At 44.9% G+C, this 21,774-nt stretch overlaps 1 protein-coding gene across 1 annotated transcript; it reads right to left on the reverse strand.

Moving 5' to 3' along the window:
• Positions 1-17,008: 17,008 nt before the first annotated feature.
• LOC135563034 (uncharacterized) lies at positions 17,009-20,717 on the reverse strand. The gene has a single exon (XM_065005717.1). The coding sequence runs from the start codon at positions 20,715-20,717 to the stop codon at positions 17,133-17,135; it is 3,585 nt and encodes a 1,194-aa protein (XP_064861789.1). The 3' UTR covers positions 17,009-17,132.
• Between the last annotated feature and the right edge of the window lie 1,057 nt (positions 20,718-21,774).

Below are 21,774 nucleotides of genomic sequence, written 5' to 3' on the forward strand. Positions count from 1 at the left end.
CAGAGGTAGAGGGGGTGGGAAAGGGAAAGAGAGGAAGATAGAGACAGACCAAAAATAATGGTGTTCGAAAAAAGTTCCAGTCGCGAGGACCACAAATACAAATTCCATCTTGACACCGTTGCCCTAGAGCACACAAAAAAACAATACATAACTTGGCCTAAACATCAGCGTCACAGGTAACTTCCACAAAGCTGTAAACGATCTGAGAGACAAGGCAAGAAGGGCATTCTATGCCATCAAAGGGAACATAAAATTCGACATACCAATTAGGATCTGGCTAGAAATACTTGAATCAGTTATAGAACCCATTGCCCTTTATGGTTGTGAGGTCTGAGGTCCGCACACGAACCAAGAATTCACAAAATGGGACAAACACCAAATTGAGACTGCATGCAGAATTCTGCAAAAATATCCTCTGTGTACAACGTAGAACACCAAATAATGCATGCAGAGCAGAATTAGGCCGATACCTGCTAATTATCAAAATCCAGAAAAGAGATGTTAAATTCTACAAACACCTAAAAGGAAGCGATTCCCAAACATTCCATAACAAAGCCATCACCTACAGAGAGATTAACCTGGAAAAGAGTCCCCTAAGCAAGCTGGTCCTGGGGCTCTGTTCACAAACACAAACATGCCCCAGGACATCAACACAATTAGACCCAACCAAATCATGAGAAAACAAAAAGATAATTACTTGACACATTGGAAAGAATTAACAAAAAAACTGAGCACACTAGAATGCTATTTGTCCCTAAACAGAGTACACAGTGGCAGAATACTTGACCACTGTGACTGACACAAACTTAAGGAAAGCTTTAACTATGTACAGACTCAGTGAGCATAGCCTTGCTATGGAGAAAGGCCACCGTAGACAGACCTGTCTCTCAAGAGAAGACAGGCTATGTGCACACTGCCCACAAAATGAGGTAGAAACTGAGCTGCACTTCCTAACCTCCTGTCCAACGTATGACCATATTAGAGATACATATTTCCCTCAGATTACACAGATCCACAAAGAATTCGAAAACAAACCCGATTTTGATCAACTCCAATATCTACTGGGTGAAATACCACAGTATGCCATCACAGCAGCAAGACCTGTTGTGACCTGTTGCCACAAGAAAAGGTCAACCAGTGAAGAACAAATACCATTTTAAATAATGCTTATTTATTTTCCCTTTTGTACTTTAACCATTTGTACATCGTTGTACATCGTTACAACACTATATATATATATATATATATATATATATATATATATATATATATATATATATATATATAATATGACATTTGTAATGTCTTTATTCTTTTGGAACTTCTTTGAGTGTAATGTTTACTGTTTATGTTTATTGGTTATTTCACTTTTGCATATTATCTACTTCACTTGCTTTGGCAATGTTAACATATGTTTCCCATGCCAATAAAGCCCCTTGAATTGAATTGAATTGACAGAGGTAGGGTAGGAAGGGGAGAGAGAGAGAGAGAGAGAGAGGAGAGAGAGAGAGAGAGAGAGAGAGAGAGAGAGAGAGAGAGAGAGAGAGAGAGAGAGAGAGAGAGAGAGAGAGAGAGAGAGAGAGAGAGAGAGAGAGAGAGAGAGAGAGAGAGAGAGAGAGAGAGAGAGAGAGAGAGAGAGAGAGAGAGAGAGAGAGAGAGAGAGAGAGAGAGAGAGAGAGAAACTGAGAAAGAGATCCCAGACATCCAGAAGAACTCATAAAGGTTCATGTGGTTCCATCCAGAACTGCTCATAAAGGTCACATGGTTCCATCCAGAACTGCTCATAAAGGTTCATAATGTGCTTCCATCCAGAACAGCTCATAAAAGGTCATAGTAGGTCACGTGGTTCCATAAACATTACTTGATGTTCATTCATCACCAGGTGAAATGAAAATCACAAAGCATGCTTCCAGAGATAGAATTCATTCATTCGTTCTTTCGTTAATTTGTTCATTCATTCCACAGGGGTAATGCATTGCAGTTCCTCTCTTCACCCACAATCAACCTCAATGGGAAGTTACTGTGGAGCACATTAACCTCAATGGGACTGTACTGTGTAACACATCCCCTGACTAGGTTGACGTCCCTGAGCTAGAGAGCGTTAAATCTGTTACTATAGGAAAACACCAAGTGGTAGGTCTGTTGACTATGCTAGCCCCTGTGGTGCTCAGACATGCAGGGTTGAGACATTTAGAATCGTCTCCTATTCCTATCCCACGTCTTACTCCATAAAGCTGGTCTAAGCTACTAATAAAGTTTGATGTTAGTTTGACGTTATGTTCTAGCTTCAGGCAGCAGTGGCGGTCTCATGTAGCTCAGTTGGTAGAGCATGATGCTTGCAAGGCCAGGGTTGTGGGTTCGATTCCCACGAGGAACCAGTATGAAAAAAAGAAAATGTATGCACTCACTATTGTAAGTTGTCCTGGATGTATACAATGTGAGCTGTTTATACTCAAGAGATTTAATAATGTTCCATTTAGAGATGCCTTCAGTGCACATCCGGCACGCTCATCAGGCAGGAGTAGGCAGCCGCCTAAGGAGGCAGATTGACGAGGGTAGCACTTCCTGAGCTAAACCGACCAAGACACACATAAAACCTCACATACTTGACAATTTCTCTCAACCAGTGGCATATGGGCTTTTTAGGTGAGCACTGACGCCGTCCTTTGATAAGCAGTACCCACTTTGTCTAAGGCATTGGCGCAAAATATTTACCTTGTCCGTTCCCAGCGCGCCTCTCCAGGGTGAAGTTGGAGAGATGCATCTCTGCTGCGCTCCACCAACGTTCTGTTAAAAAGATAATCTAACATAAATCATGTAGCGGATATAGGATATGGCAGAAAGAGTGTGCCATTTTCTGTAGCCTACAGAATGGAGATAAAATGGATGACAATGTAATGAGATGGACACTTTTTACATCATGCAGGTTTCTCCGATCAAATAGCCAAACCTAAATGGCACTCAATCAAATAAATGAGCTGTTATGTTTGCAAACAACACATCCTAAAAACAGGTCAGGTCAAAGTTAAATGGATAATATGGAATAGACCATCAATCACAACTGTTGTCCAGGAGTTTCACCCCATTGTGGTGATCAGTGGTTTCAAGTTTATATTTGTCAATCTTTGACAAGCTGATCATAGTGAAAAATAAAATACTTGTGCATCTCCCGCTGTGTAAACACATTACAAATAGGCTCACGATAACTCCTGTTAAAGTTGGGTAGCTGATATTCAAAGCTTAAATAGCCAAATTGATTAGTCACAGGAATCAGGACTAATAAAGCCAATGCAACAGCCTGTTTTACAAACGTTGGGCCTAGCACATGGATGGGCATTCATCAAATTCCATTAAGGGCCGACATGGTAAGCTACACCCCAGTAAGCACTAGCCAACAACGTCATTTGGACTTTTTAATTTGGTCCAGTCCGGATGTCATTTTTTTAAAAAGTCTACCACATAGATGGCATTCATAAAATGGAATTTCAGGCAACACTATAGGCTACACCTCAGTAAGCATGGACCGACACTGACGCCTTTTGGACATCTTTTTTTGGTGCAGTTCCAGACTTAATTTCCACATCCACGGACATTGGTCTGGACCAGCCTTGATTTGGCCCAAACATAGATGCCTATAAATGACTTATTTTCAACTTTCATTCAGGACCTAAAATAAGCCTGATTTCAACATTTGGAAAATACATATTTTCAACTTTCATCCTGATTTCAACGTCTGGAAAATATGTATTTTTCAACATCCGTAAAAGATGCCTTTTCAACGTACTGGAAAATATGTATTTTTAAACATACAGAAAATACATTTTCACCTTTCATTGAGAACCTAAATTGAACCTAACTTCAACGTCAGGAAAATACTTTTGCTTACTGGGACTATTCTAGTTTTGTGGGGGCAGCATTTTTTGGTCTAGCCTAGGGCGGCAGAACGGCAAGGACCGGCCCTGCTTCAGTGATATATGTTCCTAATCATAAAGATCAGATCACTTCAATAATAGTGTACACTATAATATGTCTAATTGTCCATGTTGTATATCAAGTACGCTAACAGGTTTGTACATCAATGCTCTTACTTGTTTTCCCAATAATTGTGTTTCAGCTAAATATAATGGCAGATAACATAATAACAGTATAATTATGTACTTTGGTATTGAAGAATATGAGTTCCTGAAATCCGTGAACCCTCAGGAGTGAAACACCATGTAAATTGTATTTGATGAGCATCTTACAGTTTTTTTTCAATTGCTAACAATTATCGGTCAATACTGATGCCAATCTTTCAAAACTCTTTACACAGTCTGCATTACCAACATGCATCTTGGCCAAACAGTTAATCTCACCTCCAAAACTCACTCAAACCACCAAAACACTTCATACATGTCTCAAAGAAGCTTGTTCGACCATAACACTGGCAACAATTCTCACTCAGAAAGCATACATTGTCATATACTAAAGTATATGTTACGAATGAATCAGAAATGCAGCAATTTGTTTCAATACCCATAATTTTTTCTATATCTTTGAATATAGTAATTTACTTGTGAAAAATAAAAAGTTGAAACAAAATACAAATTCCTGAAATTCCAGGGCTGCAATAATACTAAATTGAAAAAAAAACATACTGTACAGTACTGTGAGTGTTCTAGTTCTCATCACCATGTATAGTATAAATCACTCATACTGTACGGTACTGTGAAAGTTCTAGTTCTCCCTCTCTTTGGCCACAAGTTCTCATCAACATCACATCTTATGTCTTCTCTGGCGATGCATCTTGGAAAGTATCTTCCTGAATGTCTAATCAAACCCTGGCAGTCTTCAGGAGAAGTGTCTCCACACCCCACATTCATAGCATTCAATAAGGACATCTGGTCATGTGAATGGTGGTCATAAACCTTCCACCTCCATGCAGAGAAAAACTCCTCTATGGGGTTTAGGAAGGGGGAGTATGGAGGCAGGAATAGTACTGACATCCTGGGATGTGCATCAAACCAGTCTGTGACTGCAGCAGAGTGGTGGAATGCCACATTATCTCACACAACGAAGGTAGGGGAGTTTCTTGCCCCTCTCTCCTCTGCTGGCGCAAGTCGATTATGTAGGTCAAACATAAAATGAATATGCCTCTCTGTATTGTAGGGGCCAATGAGAGGTTTGTGTAACAGCAATCCATCATTGGACAGTGCTGCACACATTGTGATGTTACCTCCTCTCTGGTCTGGGACATCCACGGTTGCTCTCTGTCCAATCACATTTCTTCCCCTGCGGCATGTTTTTGCCAGGTTGAATCCAGCTTTATCCACAAAGATGAATGTTTGCACTTCCATCTCCATTACTCTAAAATACTATCAATACACAGTTTTACAGTAATTTCGTTATGCATAGCTGTGTATGTACCCTGTTTGGTTATTGAACAGACATCTTACCTGGACATATTGATACGAGAGTTCTTTCACACATTCACCGTTTCTCTCAAAGGGTACAGAGTACAACTGCTTCATCCTTATTTAATGTTTCTCTAGGACTCTGGCAATTGTCGTTGTGCTGACCGTATTCACATTCCCAAAAGTGATATTGTCTGCCAGCACTCTGTCCCAAATTTCCCGCAGTTTTATTGCATTGTTGCCAATTAACCATGTCAACAATTGCATTTTCCTGCGCATCTGATCATTTTCTTCCTCTCCCTTCTGTTGGAGGCAACCTTTGGATCCTACTGAAAAACACAAAACAATCAATATATTTCAAAATGTCAGTACATGTAAAAATGGGAACATGCGGTATTGTACTGTAATATGTAATTAAATTATAATTGAAGCATGCAAATCTAACCTGTTGTTTTGCCAGAAAATTCATACTATTGATGCAGCTCCAGATTTGGTTGCACCCTTAAACCGTCCTCTCTCAAAGAGAGACCATAGTTTACAACATGGTCAATAATTGTGGCCCTTATCTCATCAGAGACCACCGCTCTTGGTCTTCTTCTCCTTTGTCCTCCACGCATTCTCCCTCTCCCTGCCACTCTTCTTTCCCCACCAACCTGTCTCCCTCTCCCTGCCACTCTTCTTTCCCCACCAACCTGTCTCTCTCCCTGACACTCTTCTTTCCCCACCAACCTGTCTCCCTCTCCCTGACACTCTTCTTTCCCCACCAACCTGTCTCCCTCTCCCTGACACTCTTCTTTCCCCACCAACCTGTCTCCCTCTCCCTGACACTCTTCTTTCCCCACCAACCTGTCTCCCTCTCCCTGACACACTTCTTTCCCCACCAACCTGTCTCCCTCTCCCTGACACTCTTCTTTCCCCACCAACCTGTCTCCCTCTCCCTGACACTCTTCTTTCCCCACCAACCCGTCTTCCTTGATCCATGTTTCCAAACTAAATCATTCCGAAGCCATCTTCTTTTGTCTGTTTGGTAACGAGACTAAAAACAGGACACTTGGGTAGGCGTTCAGCTGAAATTGCAATCAGCTGTGTTTGGAATAATTAAATATTCTGCTGAGATTTTCTATGTTTCAATCTGGTTACTGCAGAAATGCACAACATTTGCAATCATTCTGTTTTGAATGTGTTTTAACAGTTTTGGAAACAGTGTGTTTGCATTTGAAAACATGTGCTGCAAATATATAGTTTTGCAGGGGCTGGAGTATGAATGACAAAATAGTTCATGGATTTTGGAGAATGTGGTCATTGAATGGATTGTGTGTGAAAGCAATGAAAAATTATTCACAGTTTGGTCCACATACACTTCTGTTTCGCTGACTGTGTGAAGAGTTTTGACAATGTGACTTCAGTTTTGACCAGTGCATGTTAGCAATTGAAAAAAACTGTAAATTGTTATCTTGAATGTGTCTTTTATGGAGAAAATAATTTGTGTATGTCACACATTTTGTTCACCAAAGAACAATGCATGTTTTCCTCCTGCTACATTGTTAACTGAGACAGTCACAGTCAGTCAACATATATTGATGGATGGAGCCTGGTGATGTGGGAGAGAGGTGAAGCAAGATATTGTGTTGTGATAAAAAGGTGCCCAGAGTAAACTGCCTGCTACTCAGGCCTAAAAGCTAGAATATGCATATAATTATTGGATTTGGATAGAAAACACTCTGACGTTTCTAAAACTGTTTGAATGATGTATGTGAGTATAACAGAACTCATATGGCAGGCAAAAACCTGAGACGAAATCCAAACAGGAAGTGGGAAATCTGAGGTTTGAGGTTTTTCAAGTCATTGCCTATCAAATATACAGTGTCTATGGGGTCATATTGCACTTCCTACGGCTTCCACTAGATGCCAACAGTCTTTAGAACCGTCTTTAGAGCTACCACTGTGAAGGAGGGTGGATTGAGGGCTATTTGAGTCAGTGGTCTGGCAGAGTGCCATGAGCTCAGTCTCGCACGCTCCCATGAGAGTTATCTGCGTTCCATTGCATTTCTAAAGATAAAGGAATTCTCCGGTTGGAACATTATTGAAGATGTATGTTAAAAACATCCTAAAGATTGATTCTATAGGTCGTTTGACATGTTTCTACGAACTGTAACGGAACGTTTTGACTTTTCGTCTGGACCTAGTGCTAGCGCCTCGTGAATTTGGATTACTGGGCTAAACACCAAACAAAAAGGAGGTATTTGGACATAAATTATGGAATTTATCGAACAAAACAAACATTTATTGTGGAACTGGGATTCCTGGGAGTGCATTCTGATTAAGATCATCAAATGTAAGTGAATATTTATAATGCTATTTCTGACTTCTGTTGACTCCACAACATGGCGGGTATCTGTATGGCTTGTTTCTGTGTCTGAGGGCTGTACTCAGATTATTGCATGGTGTGCTTATTCCGTAAAAAAAAATTGAAATCTGACACAGCGGTTGCATTTAGGAGAAGTGGGTCTAAAATTCCTTGCATAACACTTGTATTTTCATCAACATTTATATTTCTGTAAATTGAAGTGGCTCTCTGCAAAATCACCGGATGTTTTGGAAGCAAAACATTACAGAACAAAACGCGCAAATGTAAACTGAGATTTTTGAATAGAAATATGAACTTTATGGAACAAAACATACATGTATTGTGTAACATGAAATCCTATGAGTGTCATCTGATGAAGATCATCAAAGGTTAGTGATGAATTTTATCTCTATTTCTGCTTTTTGTGACTCCTCTCTTTGGCTGGAAAAATGGCTGTGTTTTTCTGTGACTAGGTGCTGACCTAACATAATCGTTTGGTGTACTTTCGTTGTAAAGCCTTTTTGAAATCGGACACTGTGGCTGGATTTACAACAAGTTTATCTTTAAAGTGGTGTAAAATACTTGTATGTTTGAGGGATTTTTATTTGGCGCCCTGCAATTTCACTGGCTGTTGGCGAGGTGGGATGCTACCGTCCCATATATCCCAGAGAGGTTAATGTCTCGTTTCCAAGGGAGCCCTGCATGAACACAATTTATAAAATGTACAACATTAAAACATACAATGTAATACATCTCGTAGATCAATGCACTGCTCTCTTTGTTTATAAAGCCCTCTTGTGCAAACTTCCTTCATACTTCATCCTTCATTGTTAAATTACAGACATATGAGTCACCAGCCCCGGATCTCAGGGATGGCTGACTCTAGAGATCCCTTCTAGAGATCCCTTCGGTCTCCACTGAATTAGGTAGATCTGCACCTTACTTGTGGAATGATGTCAAAAACTCTCTAAAGTTGGATGTCTTGGTACCGCTAGGGCATTTCAGACAGCTGGTTTATTACTTTTCTACTGAGGAATGTTGTTTTTTCATGATCGTGTTTTGTATGTTACTTTTCTTAAATTACTTGTAAATAGTGTATGTTTTTTATTGTGTTGGAATTGTAAATATTCTGAATTTGTATGACTGTGTGCAGGGCTCCCTTGTAAAAGAAACCTTGGTCTCAATGGGATTTTTCTGTTTAAATACATTTTAATAATACAAAATACATTCAATAATACAATCAATTTAAGAAGCAAACATATTCCTCAACAATGAGGTCATCCATTAACAACTTGAACTGCCCAAGAGGCAGAAGAGCATCAACGTGCAGAGAGCTCTGCAGATCATTGCATATACAAGGCACAAAAAAACTGAATGCAGATTTACCTAATTCTGAAGAGATCAATGGGGCCTCTAGAGTTAGCCATCCCTGTGATCGGGTCTGGTGACTCGCATGTCTGTAATTTAATAATGAAGTAAGGTATGTTGTTTGAACAAGAGAGCTTTATAATCAAAAAGAGAGCAGGGAAATGATCTAGAAGACTTAAGAGAGGGCCAGCCTACTTTCTGACACAGAAGACAGTGATGTGTATTGAACCTGTCACCTGTAATAAAGTGCAGTGCACTATGATAAACTGTATCCAATGGTTTCAATACAGCGGCAGCCACATTCATATAGACGATTTCACCATAATCTATAACTGGGTTGAATGTTGACTGAATTATTTGTTTTCTGCTATTTAACGGAAGGCATGCCCTATTTTGGTCTCCCGAGTCGCGCAGCAGTCTAAGGCACTGCATCTCAGTACTAGAGGCATCACTACAGACCCTGGTTCGATTCCTGGCTGTATCACAACCACCTGTGATTGGGAGTCCCATAGGGCGGTGCACAATTGGCCCAGCGTCGTCCGGGTTAGGGTTTGGCTGGGGTAGGTTGTCATTGTAAATGATAATTTGTTCTTAACTGACTTGCCTAGTTAAATTAATAAATAAAAAATGACTACTAATAATCAGTGGTGAACAGCATCAAAAACCTTCGACAGGTCGATTGAAAAGGCCAGCACAATACTGCCTTTTGTCAATGCAATTTACAATGTAATTTATCACCAAAGAAGCAACAGATATAGTGCTATGATCTGGCCAGAAAACCAGACTGATGGACTTAGAATACATGTTGTGGCTAGAAAAGATCTAATGTGTGTGTTGGAAAAGATTCAAACATTTTTGCTAGGCAAGACAGTTTAGAGATCATACGATAATTATTCATGTCAGAGGGGTCACTACCTTTGTAAGTGACCCTATGGGCCCTGTTCAAAAGTAGTGCACTATGTAGGGAATAGGATGCCTTTTGGGAAAATAATGTGTATTATCTCTTTTGAAAGACAAGTGAAAAAAGATTTTGGTGAAGAATACAACACTAATCTTTGTAGGGGATTTACATGAGCATTGAGCCTTCAAGCACTGACACTGACAGGCAGGCAGGCAGACTGGTGAAGCACGCTTCTTGAATCCTGAAGTACTACAAGGTGCAATGATTCTAGTACTATCTACAGCACAAGGTGGCATCTACAGCACGGAGTGTGCATCCCAAATTGTACCCTATTCCCTATATACAGTTGTATAATACTTTTGACTAGAGCCCTATTGGCCCTGATCAAAAGTAGTGCACTAAATATGGAATAGGGTGCCATTTGCGAGTTTCTAGGCTTCAATAGGCATACAGACTGCTTCATTAAATCTGTATGTCACATCACCCCAGATTTACTCTGTATGGACAGAAATGCTTACAGGCCAAAAACTCTGCCGACACATTTCTCCTTTCTCCTCTTTTCTCCATGCCCCCGAGGCTTAGTACGCTGATCTCAGAGAAAAAGTCTTGCTCTCTACTCTTGGTTGTGTAGGCTATGTGTTTGACACAGACCTCCCACTGGGCACACACTGGTTGAATCAATGTTTCCATGTCATTTCAATTCAATTACGTTGAACCAACGTGGAATAGACGTTGAATAGACATCTGTGCCCAGTGGGCTGCATAGACAAGTCTGTTATGATTATCAAAGTTCCCAAAAATGTGGGTAATCTTTGTACCTTATCACGCACGTAGGCTATATAGAGTAGCTGGGGTTTCTTATTTGCCTTCCTGATGCTGTTGTATGGGGAAACCTGTACTGTATAGCTTGATTTATAATGAAATTGTTGTTTTATTTCATTGTTTTGAAATACCTTGGGGTATTAGTTATGAAGATGATGTCATATCCCTCTTGGTTATCTTGTATTATTCACTTTGCACTGTGTAAAACTATTCTCTGTGGGACTGTGTATTATATTTTCCCTATGATTTTATTGGGTGAGAGAAAATAAGAGTCTGTTTTTATATTTAACATGTGGAGGTGGAGAGGATCTGAGAGATGTGAGTCAATTGCTGTACAGATCAGTAGGCAGAATTTGAATATAACCATGTAATCAGAACTGGTTTCCTTAAAGTGGTGTTCCCACAGTGTGCTGGCTTGGCTGGGACTCACATTATAGTCAAGATGTCTCTGGCCAAGTGCCTCACACCCCATATATTTTAAGATTGCCATTTACTGAAGCTACTGCATAGAATAAATCAAATGTAACTTTATTGGTTGTGTAAACATATTTTGCAGATGTTATCACAGGTGCAGAGAAATGGTTATGTTCCTAGCTCCAAAAGTGCAGTAATACCTAACAATAAATTTTAAAAAATACACGTAATATACAAATGAATGAAAGAAAGGAATTAAAAATCTAGAAATATTAGAACGAGCAATGTTAGAGTCCAGAATATGAATACATATATGTATATGATAGTGTGTATAGACATTATGGACAGTATATGAATAGAAAAGGTGTGTACAGCAGTAGTTACATTGGATGATGTAACGGCGTTCATCTGTTGTGGAAAGAGAGTCGGACCGAAATGCAGCGTGGTGGTTACTCATGTTTCTTTAATGAAAGAAAACGGAACGATACATGAAATAACTGTGAATACAAAACAACAAACGGAACGTGAAACTTATTACAGCCTATCTGGTGAATACACAAAGACAGGAACAATCACCCACGAAATACACAGTGAACTCAGACTACCTAAATACGGTTCCCAATCCGAGACAACGAGAATCACCTGACTCCGATTGAGAACCGCCTCAGGCAGCCAAGCCTAACTAGACACACCCCTAATCATTCACAATCCCAATGCTATAAAACCCCAATACGAACACAACACATAAACCCATGTCACACCCTGGCCTGACCAAAATATACAACGAAAACACAAAACATATTGACCAAGGCGTGACAGAACCCCCCTAAGGTGCGGACTCCCGGACGCACCTCAAAACCATAGGGAGGGTCCGGGTGGGCATCTGTCCATGGTGGCGGCTCCGGCTCGGGACGTGGACCCCACTTCATTAAAGTCATAGTTCCTCCCCTTCGCGTCCTGGGATAATCCACCTTTGCCGCCGACCATGGCCTAATAGTCCTCACCCAGATCCCCACTGGACTGAGGGGCAGCTCGTGACTGAGGGGCAGCTCGGGACAGAAGCAGCCCGGGACTGAGGGGCAGCCCGGAACTGAGGGGCAGCCCAGTACTGAGAGGAAGCCCAGTACTGAGAGGAAGCCCAGTACTGAGATGAAGCTCAGGCAGGTAGTAGGCTCCGGTAGATCCTGGCTGGCTGGCGGATCTGGAAGATTCTGGTTGACTGGCAGATCTGGAAGAGACTGGTTGACTGGCAGATCTGGAAGAGACTGGCAGATCTGGAAGAGACTGGTTGACTGGCAGATCTGGAAGAGACTGGTTGACTGGCAGATCTGGAAGAGACTGGTTGACTGGCAGATCTGGAAGATTCTGGTTGACTGGCAGATCTGGAAGATTCTGGTTGACTGGCAGATCTGGAAGATTCTGGTTGACTGGCAGACCTGGAAGAGACTGGTTGACTGGCAGATCTGGAAGAATCTGGTTGTCTGGCGGATCTAGCTGCTCTATGCAGACTGACAGCTCTGACTGCTCCATGCAGGCTGACAGCACCCTGCAGACTGGCAGCTCTTTGCAGACTGACAGCTCTGACTGCTCCATGCAGGCTGACAGCACCCTGCAGACTGACAGCTCTCTGCAGACTGGCAGCTCAGGCTGCTTCATGCAGACTGACAGCTCCTTGCAGACTGACAGCTCCTTGCAGACTGGCAGCTCTTTGCAGACTGACAGCTCTGGCTGCTTCATGCAGACTGGCAGCTCCTTGCAGACTGGCAGCTCTTTGCAAACTGACAGCTCTGGCTGCTTCATGCAGACTGACAGCACTTGGCAGACTGGCAGCTCAGGCTGCTCCGAACAGGCAGGAGGCTCCGGCAGCGCAGGAGAGGAGACAGGCTCTGGCTGCGCTGAACAGGCGGGAGACTCCGACAGCGTAGGAGGAAAGGAAGGCTCTGGCTGTGTTGAACAGGCGAGGTGCACTGAAGGCCTGGTGCGTGGTGCTGGAACTGGTGCTACAGGATCGAGGACACGCACAGGAAGCCTGGTGCGGGGAGCTGTACCGGAGGACTGGTGTGTGGAGGTGGCTGGATAGACCGGACCGTGCAGGCGCACTGGAGCTCTTAAGCACCGAGCCTGCCCAAGCTTACCTGGCTCGATGCCCACTCTAGCCCGGCCAATACGAAGGGCTGGTATGTACCGCACCGGGCTATGCACCCGCACTGGAAACACCGTGCGCTCCATAGCATAACACGGTGCCTGCCCGGTCTCTCTAGCCCACCGGTAAGCACAGGGAGTTTGCGCAGGTCTCCTACCTGGCATAGCCATACTCCCATTAAGCCCCCCCCCCAATAATTGTTTTGGGCTGCTTTTCGGGCTTCCAACCGCGTCGCCGTGCTGCCTCCTCATACCAGCGCCTCTCCGCTTTAGCCGCCTCTAGTTCTTCCCTGGGACGGCGATATTCTCCCGGCTGCGCCCAGGGTCCTTTGCCGTCCAGTTCTTCCTCCCATGTCCAATTCTCCAAGTGGTGCAGCCTCTCCCACTGCAGCTGCTCCTCACGATTAACAGGGAGAGTTGGCTCACGTCTGACTCCTGACTCAGCCACTCTCCCTCTGAGCCCTCCCCCAATAAATATTTGGGGGTTACTTTCGGTTTTCGCTCTGCGCCGCCGTGTTTTCCTTTTCAACTCCATTTGCCTATAGCCCTCTTCACACTGTTCCAGCGAATCCCAGGCGGGCTCCTGCACTCTCTCTGGGTCGGCCGCCCACCTGTCGATTTCTTCCCACGTCGTATACTCCATGCCATTGCTGTCCATAACGTCCTCCCTTCGCTGCTCCTGCTGCCTGTTACCACGCCACTCGGTCCGTGTGTGGTGGGTGATTCTGTAACGGCGTTCGTCTGTTGTGGAAAGAGAGTCGGACCGAAATGCAGCGTGGTGGTTACTCATGTTTCTTTAATGAAAGAAAACGGAACGATACATGAAATAACTGTGAATACAAATCAACAAACGGAACGTGAAACTTATTACAGCTTTTAGAAATTGGATATGAAGATGGGTGAGCCGGTCAAGGATCGATTCAGACAAAGTGGTAAATTTTATGACAAGTAACAGTTTATTCAGAGTGAAAATATCTAGTACAGCGCAATTACGGCTCTTCCGTTAGTTCGCGTGGAACAGCAGGAAAGAGACCGTTAATATTCAGTACACCACTAATATACGGAACAGACAGAAGGTTGATTCTAGGAAGATCGGATCTCCGGATTGGTTCAGCTGGTTGTAGTCTGTAGTCTTCCGCCATTGGCTCAGTTGTCTGTCCGTCATCGTAGAATCTTCTTCGGGCACAGTGTTCGGTTAAAAGGGAGATTATGTGTGTAATGTGGGAGCTATCCTGTAGGGGACCCCACAGGCTTTACTGTGAGTTGTAGCCATGTAATTAGCAGTAGGTTAGTCACCTGCATACGAAATAGCAATTCTTTACAAAACCCTCTCTTCACGTCTCACCAGAGACGTGACACAACCTAACTGGATCCAGACACAAAGAGAAACTTCTCCCATAAGGGACTATGAAATAAGGCACGGTATTAAACAGAAATAGATATATATGTATTACCATCATTTTCTCCATTCAATCCCACTATGTACTAAGTTGGCTACCAGCCACCTAGGAACTTAGAACCCTCATTCAACAGAGCAGAGAACAACAGCTCAGAATAAAAGTAAAATGCTTGTCCACATATGCCAACTATTCCCGCAGGAAAAAGTTGTGATTCCCTCTCTTCACATCTCCAAAGAGATGTGACTTAAACTAGGCAAGTCAGGCGGAATGATCCACTTGCATAACACATACATACATCCCCACAAGGCAACAGCAGATATAGTGTAAACCTAATAGGCACTCTCCTCCTCATCCTCGAATTCAAGTAGGTCTTTATCCAGCAGAGGAAACATCTGGGAAGGGGAGGAAGGGTCAATAGCTCTAGAGATGACCCTAGTAGTAAGGGAACGGATGCATGGAATGCAACAGCATCCACAGAGAACTAAAATGGCAGCGAACACTGAAATGGATACCAAAATGGAGGACACCAGGGTTTTATATTTACCAAACGCACTCATCCAGGAGTCCCACATCGATGTATCTATCCCAGAATGAGATTTCATTTTACCATTAAGCGTCCGCAGACCTTCCAGAGCGACCGTCAAACTACCATCCGAGGCTGTGTTATTAGGGATGAAAGTACAACACTGGTCACCAAACATAGAGCAGACTCCGCCCTTCTCAGAGAGTAACATATCAATGGCAATACGATTTTGGAAAGCCATCAGGCTGGTTGCAGCCAGTTGACCATGTACTGCTTCAAAACCCTGCTGAGTCCAGTTGCCTAGTCTTTGGACGTTGTAATGAATATAGTTAATACGATCAACATTCTTGTTAATTGTGCACCACCAACAGATGGATGATTCAAACCCTGCAGCTACCTGATCTATTAACTTATACTCATCAGGCACTCCCCTAGGGACTCCGATAGCGTCTATGTAGGATGGGTCTCCACTAGATGGGGTGGTGTCCCTCCTTGAACGTCCCCTATATCCGGGATTCACTCCCTGGATCCGCAGAACAAGGTCCTCGGCTCCTATAGGGTAGATAGAAACAGGCAACAAGAGAGTAACAAGTGCACAGCGTCCAGTACTGTTGGAGGGTAACTTATCAAACAGGACCGTACTACCACACCACCACCACACATCTGCTCTGGATATTGGCCTGAGGCTCCCTTTAATATTAATTGTATCCAAACACCAATCCGCAGGAATCCATCCCACCTCGGTTCCTCCTCCCGTCATATTGACACAAGTCAAATTTGCCCTTGCAACCTGGTTGGAAAACACTGGGTTCCTAGTGGTGAATTTAGTAACCGGATAGACCTCATCCCAGGCAGTACAATTATCCCTGGGGTTATCTGTAGTCATAAGAGGGATTAGACATGCTAGAGTCACTACTGCTGGGACAATGCGGAGCAATGGACGAGCTCCCATGCACACCACACAACTCTGCCTGGTGGTATTTGCAGCTTCCTCGGTCAATAATAGCCAATTATTGGAAAAACCTGAGATTCCTGTGGCTGTTAAAATGACATCATCCGGACTTTTAAGCCTGGATATTGCCTCCACCGGGCCAAACAGTGGGGATGACGGGGACCCTTTTACGGGTGTGGCCATGTCATTCCTTACTGTAACCGAAGTCGGTTTAGAATTATTAGTCACGCAAATTCGCCACAACCAATAACTGACCCCGGAATTCCCTGGGGCCAGTATGAAATCATAACACCCTAAGGACTGGCCCCCTGGCCTGACAGTAAGTTTCAGTCCCGTATTTGTCTTAGTTAAAGTCAGTCGCTTCCGCCATTTCACTGCCCCCTCGTCTGTTGTCCAGTCTTCCCACCCATTACCTGTCTCCCCCACCAAATTCCTCCAAGACCAATCTCCAACCTTCCCTAATGTCATATACCAGACATGTCCGGCAAACCGGAGTGCATTGGCCCCCACCTGTTCCCTCCCCTTTAGCCTAGAGTACCCTAAAGTCCCCCAAGGGATGTTAATGATATTAGTTGCGTGTGCGGGGACGCAAACGGTCGTGCTCCGTATGTCGTTGGCCTTACAATCAGTGTCAGGGGTGGTGGAATGCCTCTTATGCAAATGATTGGTCAGTTCTATATGTGCCATGGATGTGGTCAGGTTGGATGACCCATTAGGGGTCCTATATCTGCTTGTAATGTGGGTGTATGATGCTCTAATACCCACAGGAGAATCCCCATGGAAACTCCTGTGACTACAATGAAAATAACAAACACGGGGCCTGATATCCCCAATCTCGTCCAGGGATAGCCCCTATCTCTGGACGACCTGTTAGTTGGTGTGCTGGGGAGTTGCTCCCACATCCTCACCAACTAAGGGTTCTGTGGTTGTAATCAAATTTAGGTCGCTCAAATCGACCCTGACTTCAGTCAGAGTTCTGGAAGGAGTCGGTGCTGGTGTACAATGAGTCAGGTGGTGCCAAGGTGCGCCCGATTTACCTTTGACCTGGACTGAGTGTGAAGTAACCTCCTTCACTTCGTACGGTCCAGTCCACCTGGGATCCGCCCACTTTCTTTTGTGGACCTTGATCCTCACCCAATCGCCGACCTTTACCCTCAGTTGCTCCGGATCTCCCGTCAGCTCCCCCTCATGGACTTTGTGTATCTGTTTGGAAAGAGCTGCGGACAGTTCCGTCAATTTTCTTACATAGTCAGTCATACCTATCTGGTGTACATCAAGAGGGGGCATATGACCTCCCTCTCTTGGTGGACCTGGCATTACTCTCCCTGTCATTATTTCGTGGGGTGAGAGATGAGTCCCTGCCCCAGGTGATGACCTCATGGCCATCAACGCCAGTGGCAGGGCCTCCACCCATGTCAGTTTGGTACCAGCACACACTTTGGCTATCTTACACTTAAGAGATTGGTTGCAGCGCTCCACAAGGCCTTGGGCCTGCGGCTTATACACGGAACCAAACTTGTGTATAATGCCGAACCTCTCCTCCACCTGTCTCAGATGTTTGTTTGCGAAGTGGGACCCATTGTTGCTTCGGATATGTCTAGGGACCCCATATCTAGGTATTAGTTCTGACTGCAGCCACTTAATGACCGTTTGCCCATCCTCCTTAGCTGTTGGAATTGCTTCTACCCATCTAGAGAATCTATCTACCATTACTAGCAAATATCTCTTCCCGTTCTTTACATTGTCTTCTCCCATGTCTGTATAGTCTATACTGATGTCTTGGAAACATGCGTTTGGCACCGGGTAGGCCCCCATCGGGGTTTGGTAGGGCTTCTTTGGATTGTGGCTCCCACATATGTTGCATTCGTCACAGAATACATCTGTCATGTCCTTCATGTGGGGGTGCCACCATATGTATGAAACCTTCTGTAAAGTTCTGGGTTTCCCTTCATGAGTGGGTCCATGGGCTTCCCTTATCAGTTCTGGACAGAGATTAGCCGGAGCCACCAGTCGGCCGTCATGGCATCTCCATATTCCATCTGGTCCCTTGGAGCCTCCCTTCTGTGTCCAAACCGAATGTTCGTAAGGGCCCGCCTCTTCCTGTAGTTCTAGTATGTGTTGGCTTGTCAATTCAGTCCTTGCCGGTTCTATCCCGAGCACCATCTGTCGGGGGCTGTATCCTCCTGCGGCCTTGGCTGCCAGGTCTGCGGCATCATTTCCTTGATTGATTCTGCTGGTCAGTCTTTGGTGGCCTCGGCATTTCATTATGGCCACTGTCTTTGGTAAGGACACGGCATGCATCAAACGTTCCATTTGGGCTCGGTGCTTGATGGGTAGGTTACCTGTGGTGGTAAAGTTGCGCCTAACCCATTGTGGTCCATCTATGTGCACAGCTCCGTGTGCGTATGCCGAGTCCGTGTAAATGTTTACAGTTTTTCCTTCGGCTTTCTCTAGAGCTTGAGTCAAGGCCACAATTTCCGCAAGTTGTGCCGATGCTGGCTGGGGGATAATTCCTGATTCCAACGTGACATGTGTTTTGTCATGCAGCTGCTGTACGACCGCATAGGCAGCTACGTTTCCTGTGTCTCCCTTGTAGCAACATCCGTCTGTGTACAGCCATAGGTCTGGAGATGTCAGTGGTTCATTTTCCAGGTCTGGTCTCAGTTTGAGCTCTTGTGCTGCCCTCTCTTGGCAGGAGTGTGCTAGGCCATCTTCTGCGGTAAGTGCATCTGCCATGTTCTTGTCGGTGTTCACAAAGGTGATGTGTGACTGGGTGCATTTGTTCTGGATTTTGTTTTTTCTGTCTGCACTGAAGGTAAATTCTTTGCTGATGAGGTATGCTGCCACCCCGTGGTGGGTGTGTATTTGCATCTTGTGGCACATTACCAGATGGGCTGTCTTCTCAATCGCCTTGGCTACCGCCGCAACGTACCTGGAGCAGGCGGTCTGGCCAGTTTCAATGTGGTCAAGTTTTGAAGAGTGGTACATAAGTACTCTTCTCTCCCCCTCATGTTTCTGAAAAAGGACGGCGGATGCAAAACCTTCCTTTTCAGAAACATCCAAGTGAAATGTTTTACCGTAGTCTGGTGCCGTGAGAGCAGCCGCCACAGACAGGTCAGTCTTCAGGTGCCCAAACGCCGTTGAAGCTTCAGGAGTCCATGTAAGTGGGGCCTGTAGGTTTCTTGGGCCAGCTTCTCGAACAATTTCTCTCAGAGGTTCAGTTCTTTCAGTATAGTCTGGGATGTGAGTACGGCTGTATCCCGTCAACCCCAGGAAAGAGAGCATTCCTGAAACAGTAATGGGCCTGGGATGATGTAGGATTGAGTCTCGGTGTGATTTTGAGAGTCCGACCCCCTCGCTTGAGATTTCCCTTCCCAGGAACAGAACGGTTCGTCTGCATGATTGGACTTTTGACATCTTGACTTTGTAGCCTTTGACTGCCAGAAAGTCTAACAGGGTTTTAGTCATTTCTAGACAGAGGTCTGAGGTGGGAGCCCCCAGCAACAGGTCGTCTACGTATTGTATGAGTATCACTCCTTCTGGGATTTTCAGTTCTGCCAGGTGAGTCTTCAGAATATAATTGAAGATTCCCGGGGAAGAAGTGTAACCTTGGGGAAGTACGGAATAGGTAAATTGCTGATTCTCGTAGGTAAAGGCAAAAAATGGCTGGGAAGCCTCATCCAATGGGATGCTGAAAAAGGCATTGGCCAAGTCCACTACGGTGAAATACCGATGTTTGGGTGACAGGTTGCTCAGTATGATGTGTGGGTCTGGAACAGGTAGATCGATGGGTGTGGTAACTTCATTTACAGCCCGGAAATCCTGCACCATCCGGTATGTTTCTCCTCCTGCCTTCAGAACAGGAAGTATGGGGGTGTTCCAGGGTGACCGAGTCCTGTATATGCACCCAGCTCCACGGAGGCCTTCGATAGTGGGTCTGATCCCCTCTATCTGTTCTTGCTTCAGTCGATATTGGGTTCGAAATATTGGTACCTGTGCCGGATTGGTTAGGGTAATGCACACTGGTTGGACCGGTAACTTTCCCACGTCAAATGGTGTGGTTGTCCATATTGCCTTGTCTATGGAGTCCAAGACAGCAGGGGAGGAAGGGTGGTCAGAATATGGTTTCCCGTGATGCCTGGGGAGAGTGAGGCGCTCAGGCTGGCACTGTTCTTCAGTGTCCACCATAGTCAGACGCCACATTTCTTCAGTGGTTGCCTTCAACAGGCCTGGTGCACTAGTCGTTTCCCAAGTGAGTTTCGAGGCCCTTTTTATCATTGGACCCAGACTTCGGGCCTCGTGTCCATTCCCTACTGCGAGGGTCACGTGTGGAGCAGAGTCGGGTCCCAGTTGATACCAAGGTTTAATATGGTGTGGGAGTATGACTGGGGCTGCCACCCCATCAGGGCCGCACACGATGGTAAGGCAGCGTATGTTTGGGGTAAGATGCATCATGTTTCCATCCCAATCTTGTGTGTAAGGCGTCTTCGTCGTCAGTGACGTTGAGAGTGCAGTGCAACTCTGCCTGTGGTGTCTTATAGGGATGAAAGGTGTATATTAGCTTCCTCCATTGGTTGAATTGAAATTGGATGGCAGGAGTTCCAGGTCCAGATGGTAGGCACTTGAACCAGTAAACCTCCTGTGTGGTGGATAGAGCAGGTGCGGGTATAATTGGGAGCATCAGGATTCGGGCCCTTGGCGGTGGATCGAGCGCGACCTCCACACCTGACTCAGTTAGGTAGATTGCGCATCCTAACTTACAGAGTAGGTCTCGACCTAGTAGGTTGATTGGGCAATTTGGACAATATAGGAATTGGTGTTTCAAACTGGAAGGGCCCCACTGGAACAATAGGGGAGTAGTTTTGTATTGATCTTCAGGATTTCCTGAAACCCCCACCACCTTTACCTTGTCTGAAGAGAGGGTTTGATTAGAAGTGATGGCGGAATATGTACATCCCGTGTCCACAAGGAACCTGGATTTGGAGGGGCTGGATTTGGAGGGGCGGCGTATACGACCGGTGCCTGTGCGGGGGTCGGTGGTGCTGGAGCGGCCACCAACATCTGGTTCATGGTCTGAGTGAAAATCTTGGCTATATCAGTGGGTTCCTCCGCCACCATTTGCTTTTTAGGCTTTGCGGTCTTTTGGGCCTCATTCAATTGTAATTTGAGCAACTGGAGTTGCAGCGACAGAACTTGTGAATCAGCCGTGCCCTTGTCTTTGTTGTATTGAGAGATGTGATGGTGGACATGGGAGTTGAATTGGGCAGTGGGCAAGGCCATCAGCCCCACTGTGGCCCTAAGCTTGGTTTTCACTTCTGTGGGTGTCCCATTCACCACCATCTCCTTCCACATGCTGAGAGTGGTTCCGCTTTGGTCATGGGGTTCAATGTGGACTGACCTCCAGGTGGTCTTGGCCCTATCTAGGTATTGAGCTGCCTGCTCCCCGTCTTCCATGGCAAAAGAGGTAAGGGTTGCATAATTTTTCTCGGTGGGATATGCCCTTCTGAGCTCA

This window comes from Oncorhynchus nerka, linkage group LG3 (genome assembly GCF_034236695.1).
Source record: "Oncorhynchus nerka isolate Pitt River linkage group LG3, Oner_Uvic_2.0, whole genome shotgun sequence".
Taxonomy (NCBI): Eukaryota; Metazoa; Chordata; class Actinopteri; order Salmoniformes; family Salmonidae; genus Oncorhynchus; species Oncorhynchus nerka.

Excerpts from the sequence above, each read along its gene's own strand:
- LOC135563034 (XM_065005717.1), bottom strand. The coding sequence starts at position 20,717 with ATGATGCATCTTACCCCAAACATACGCTGCCTTACCATCGTGTGCGGC.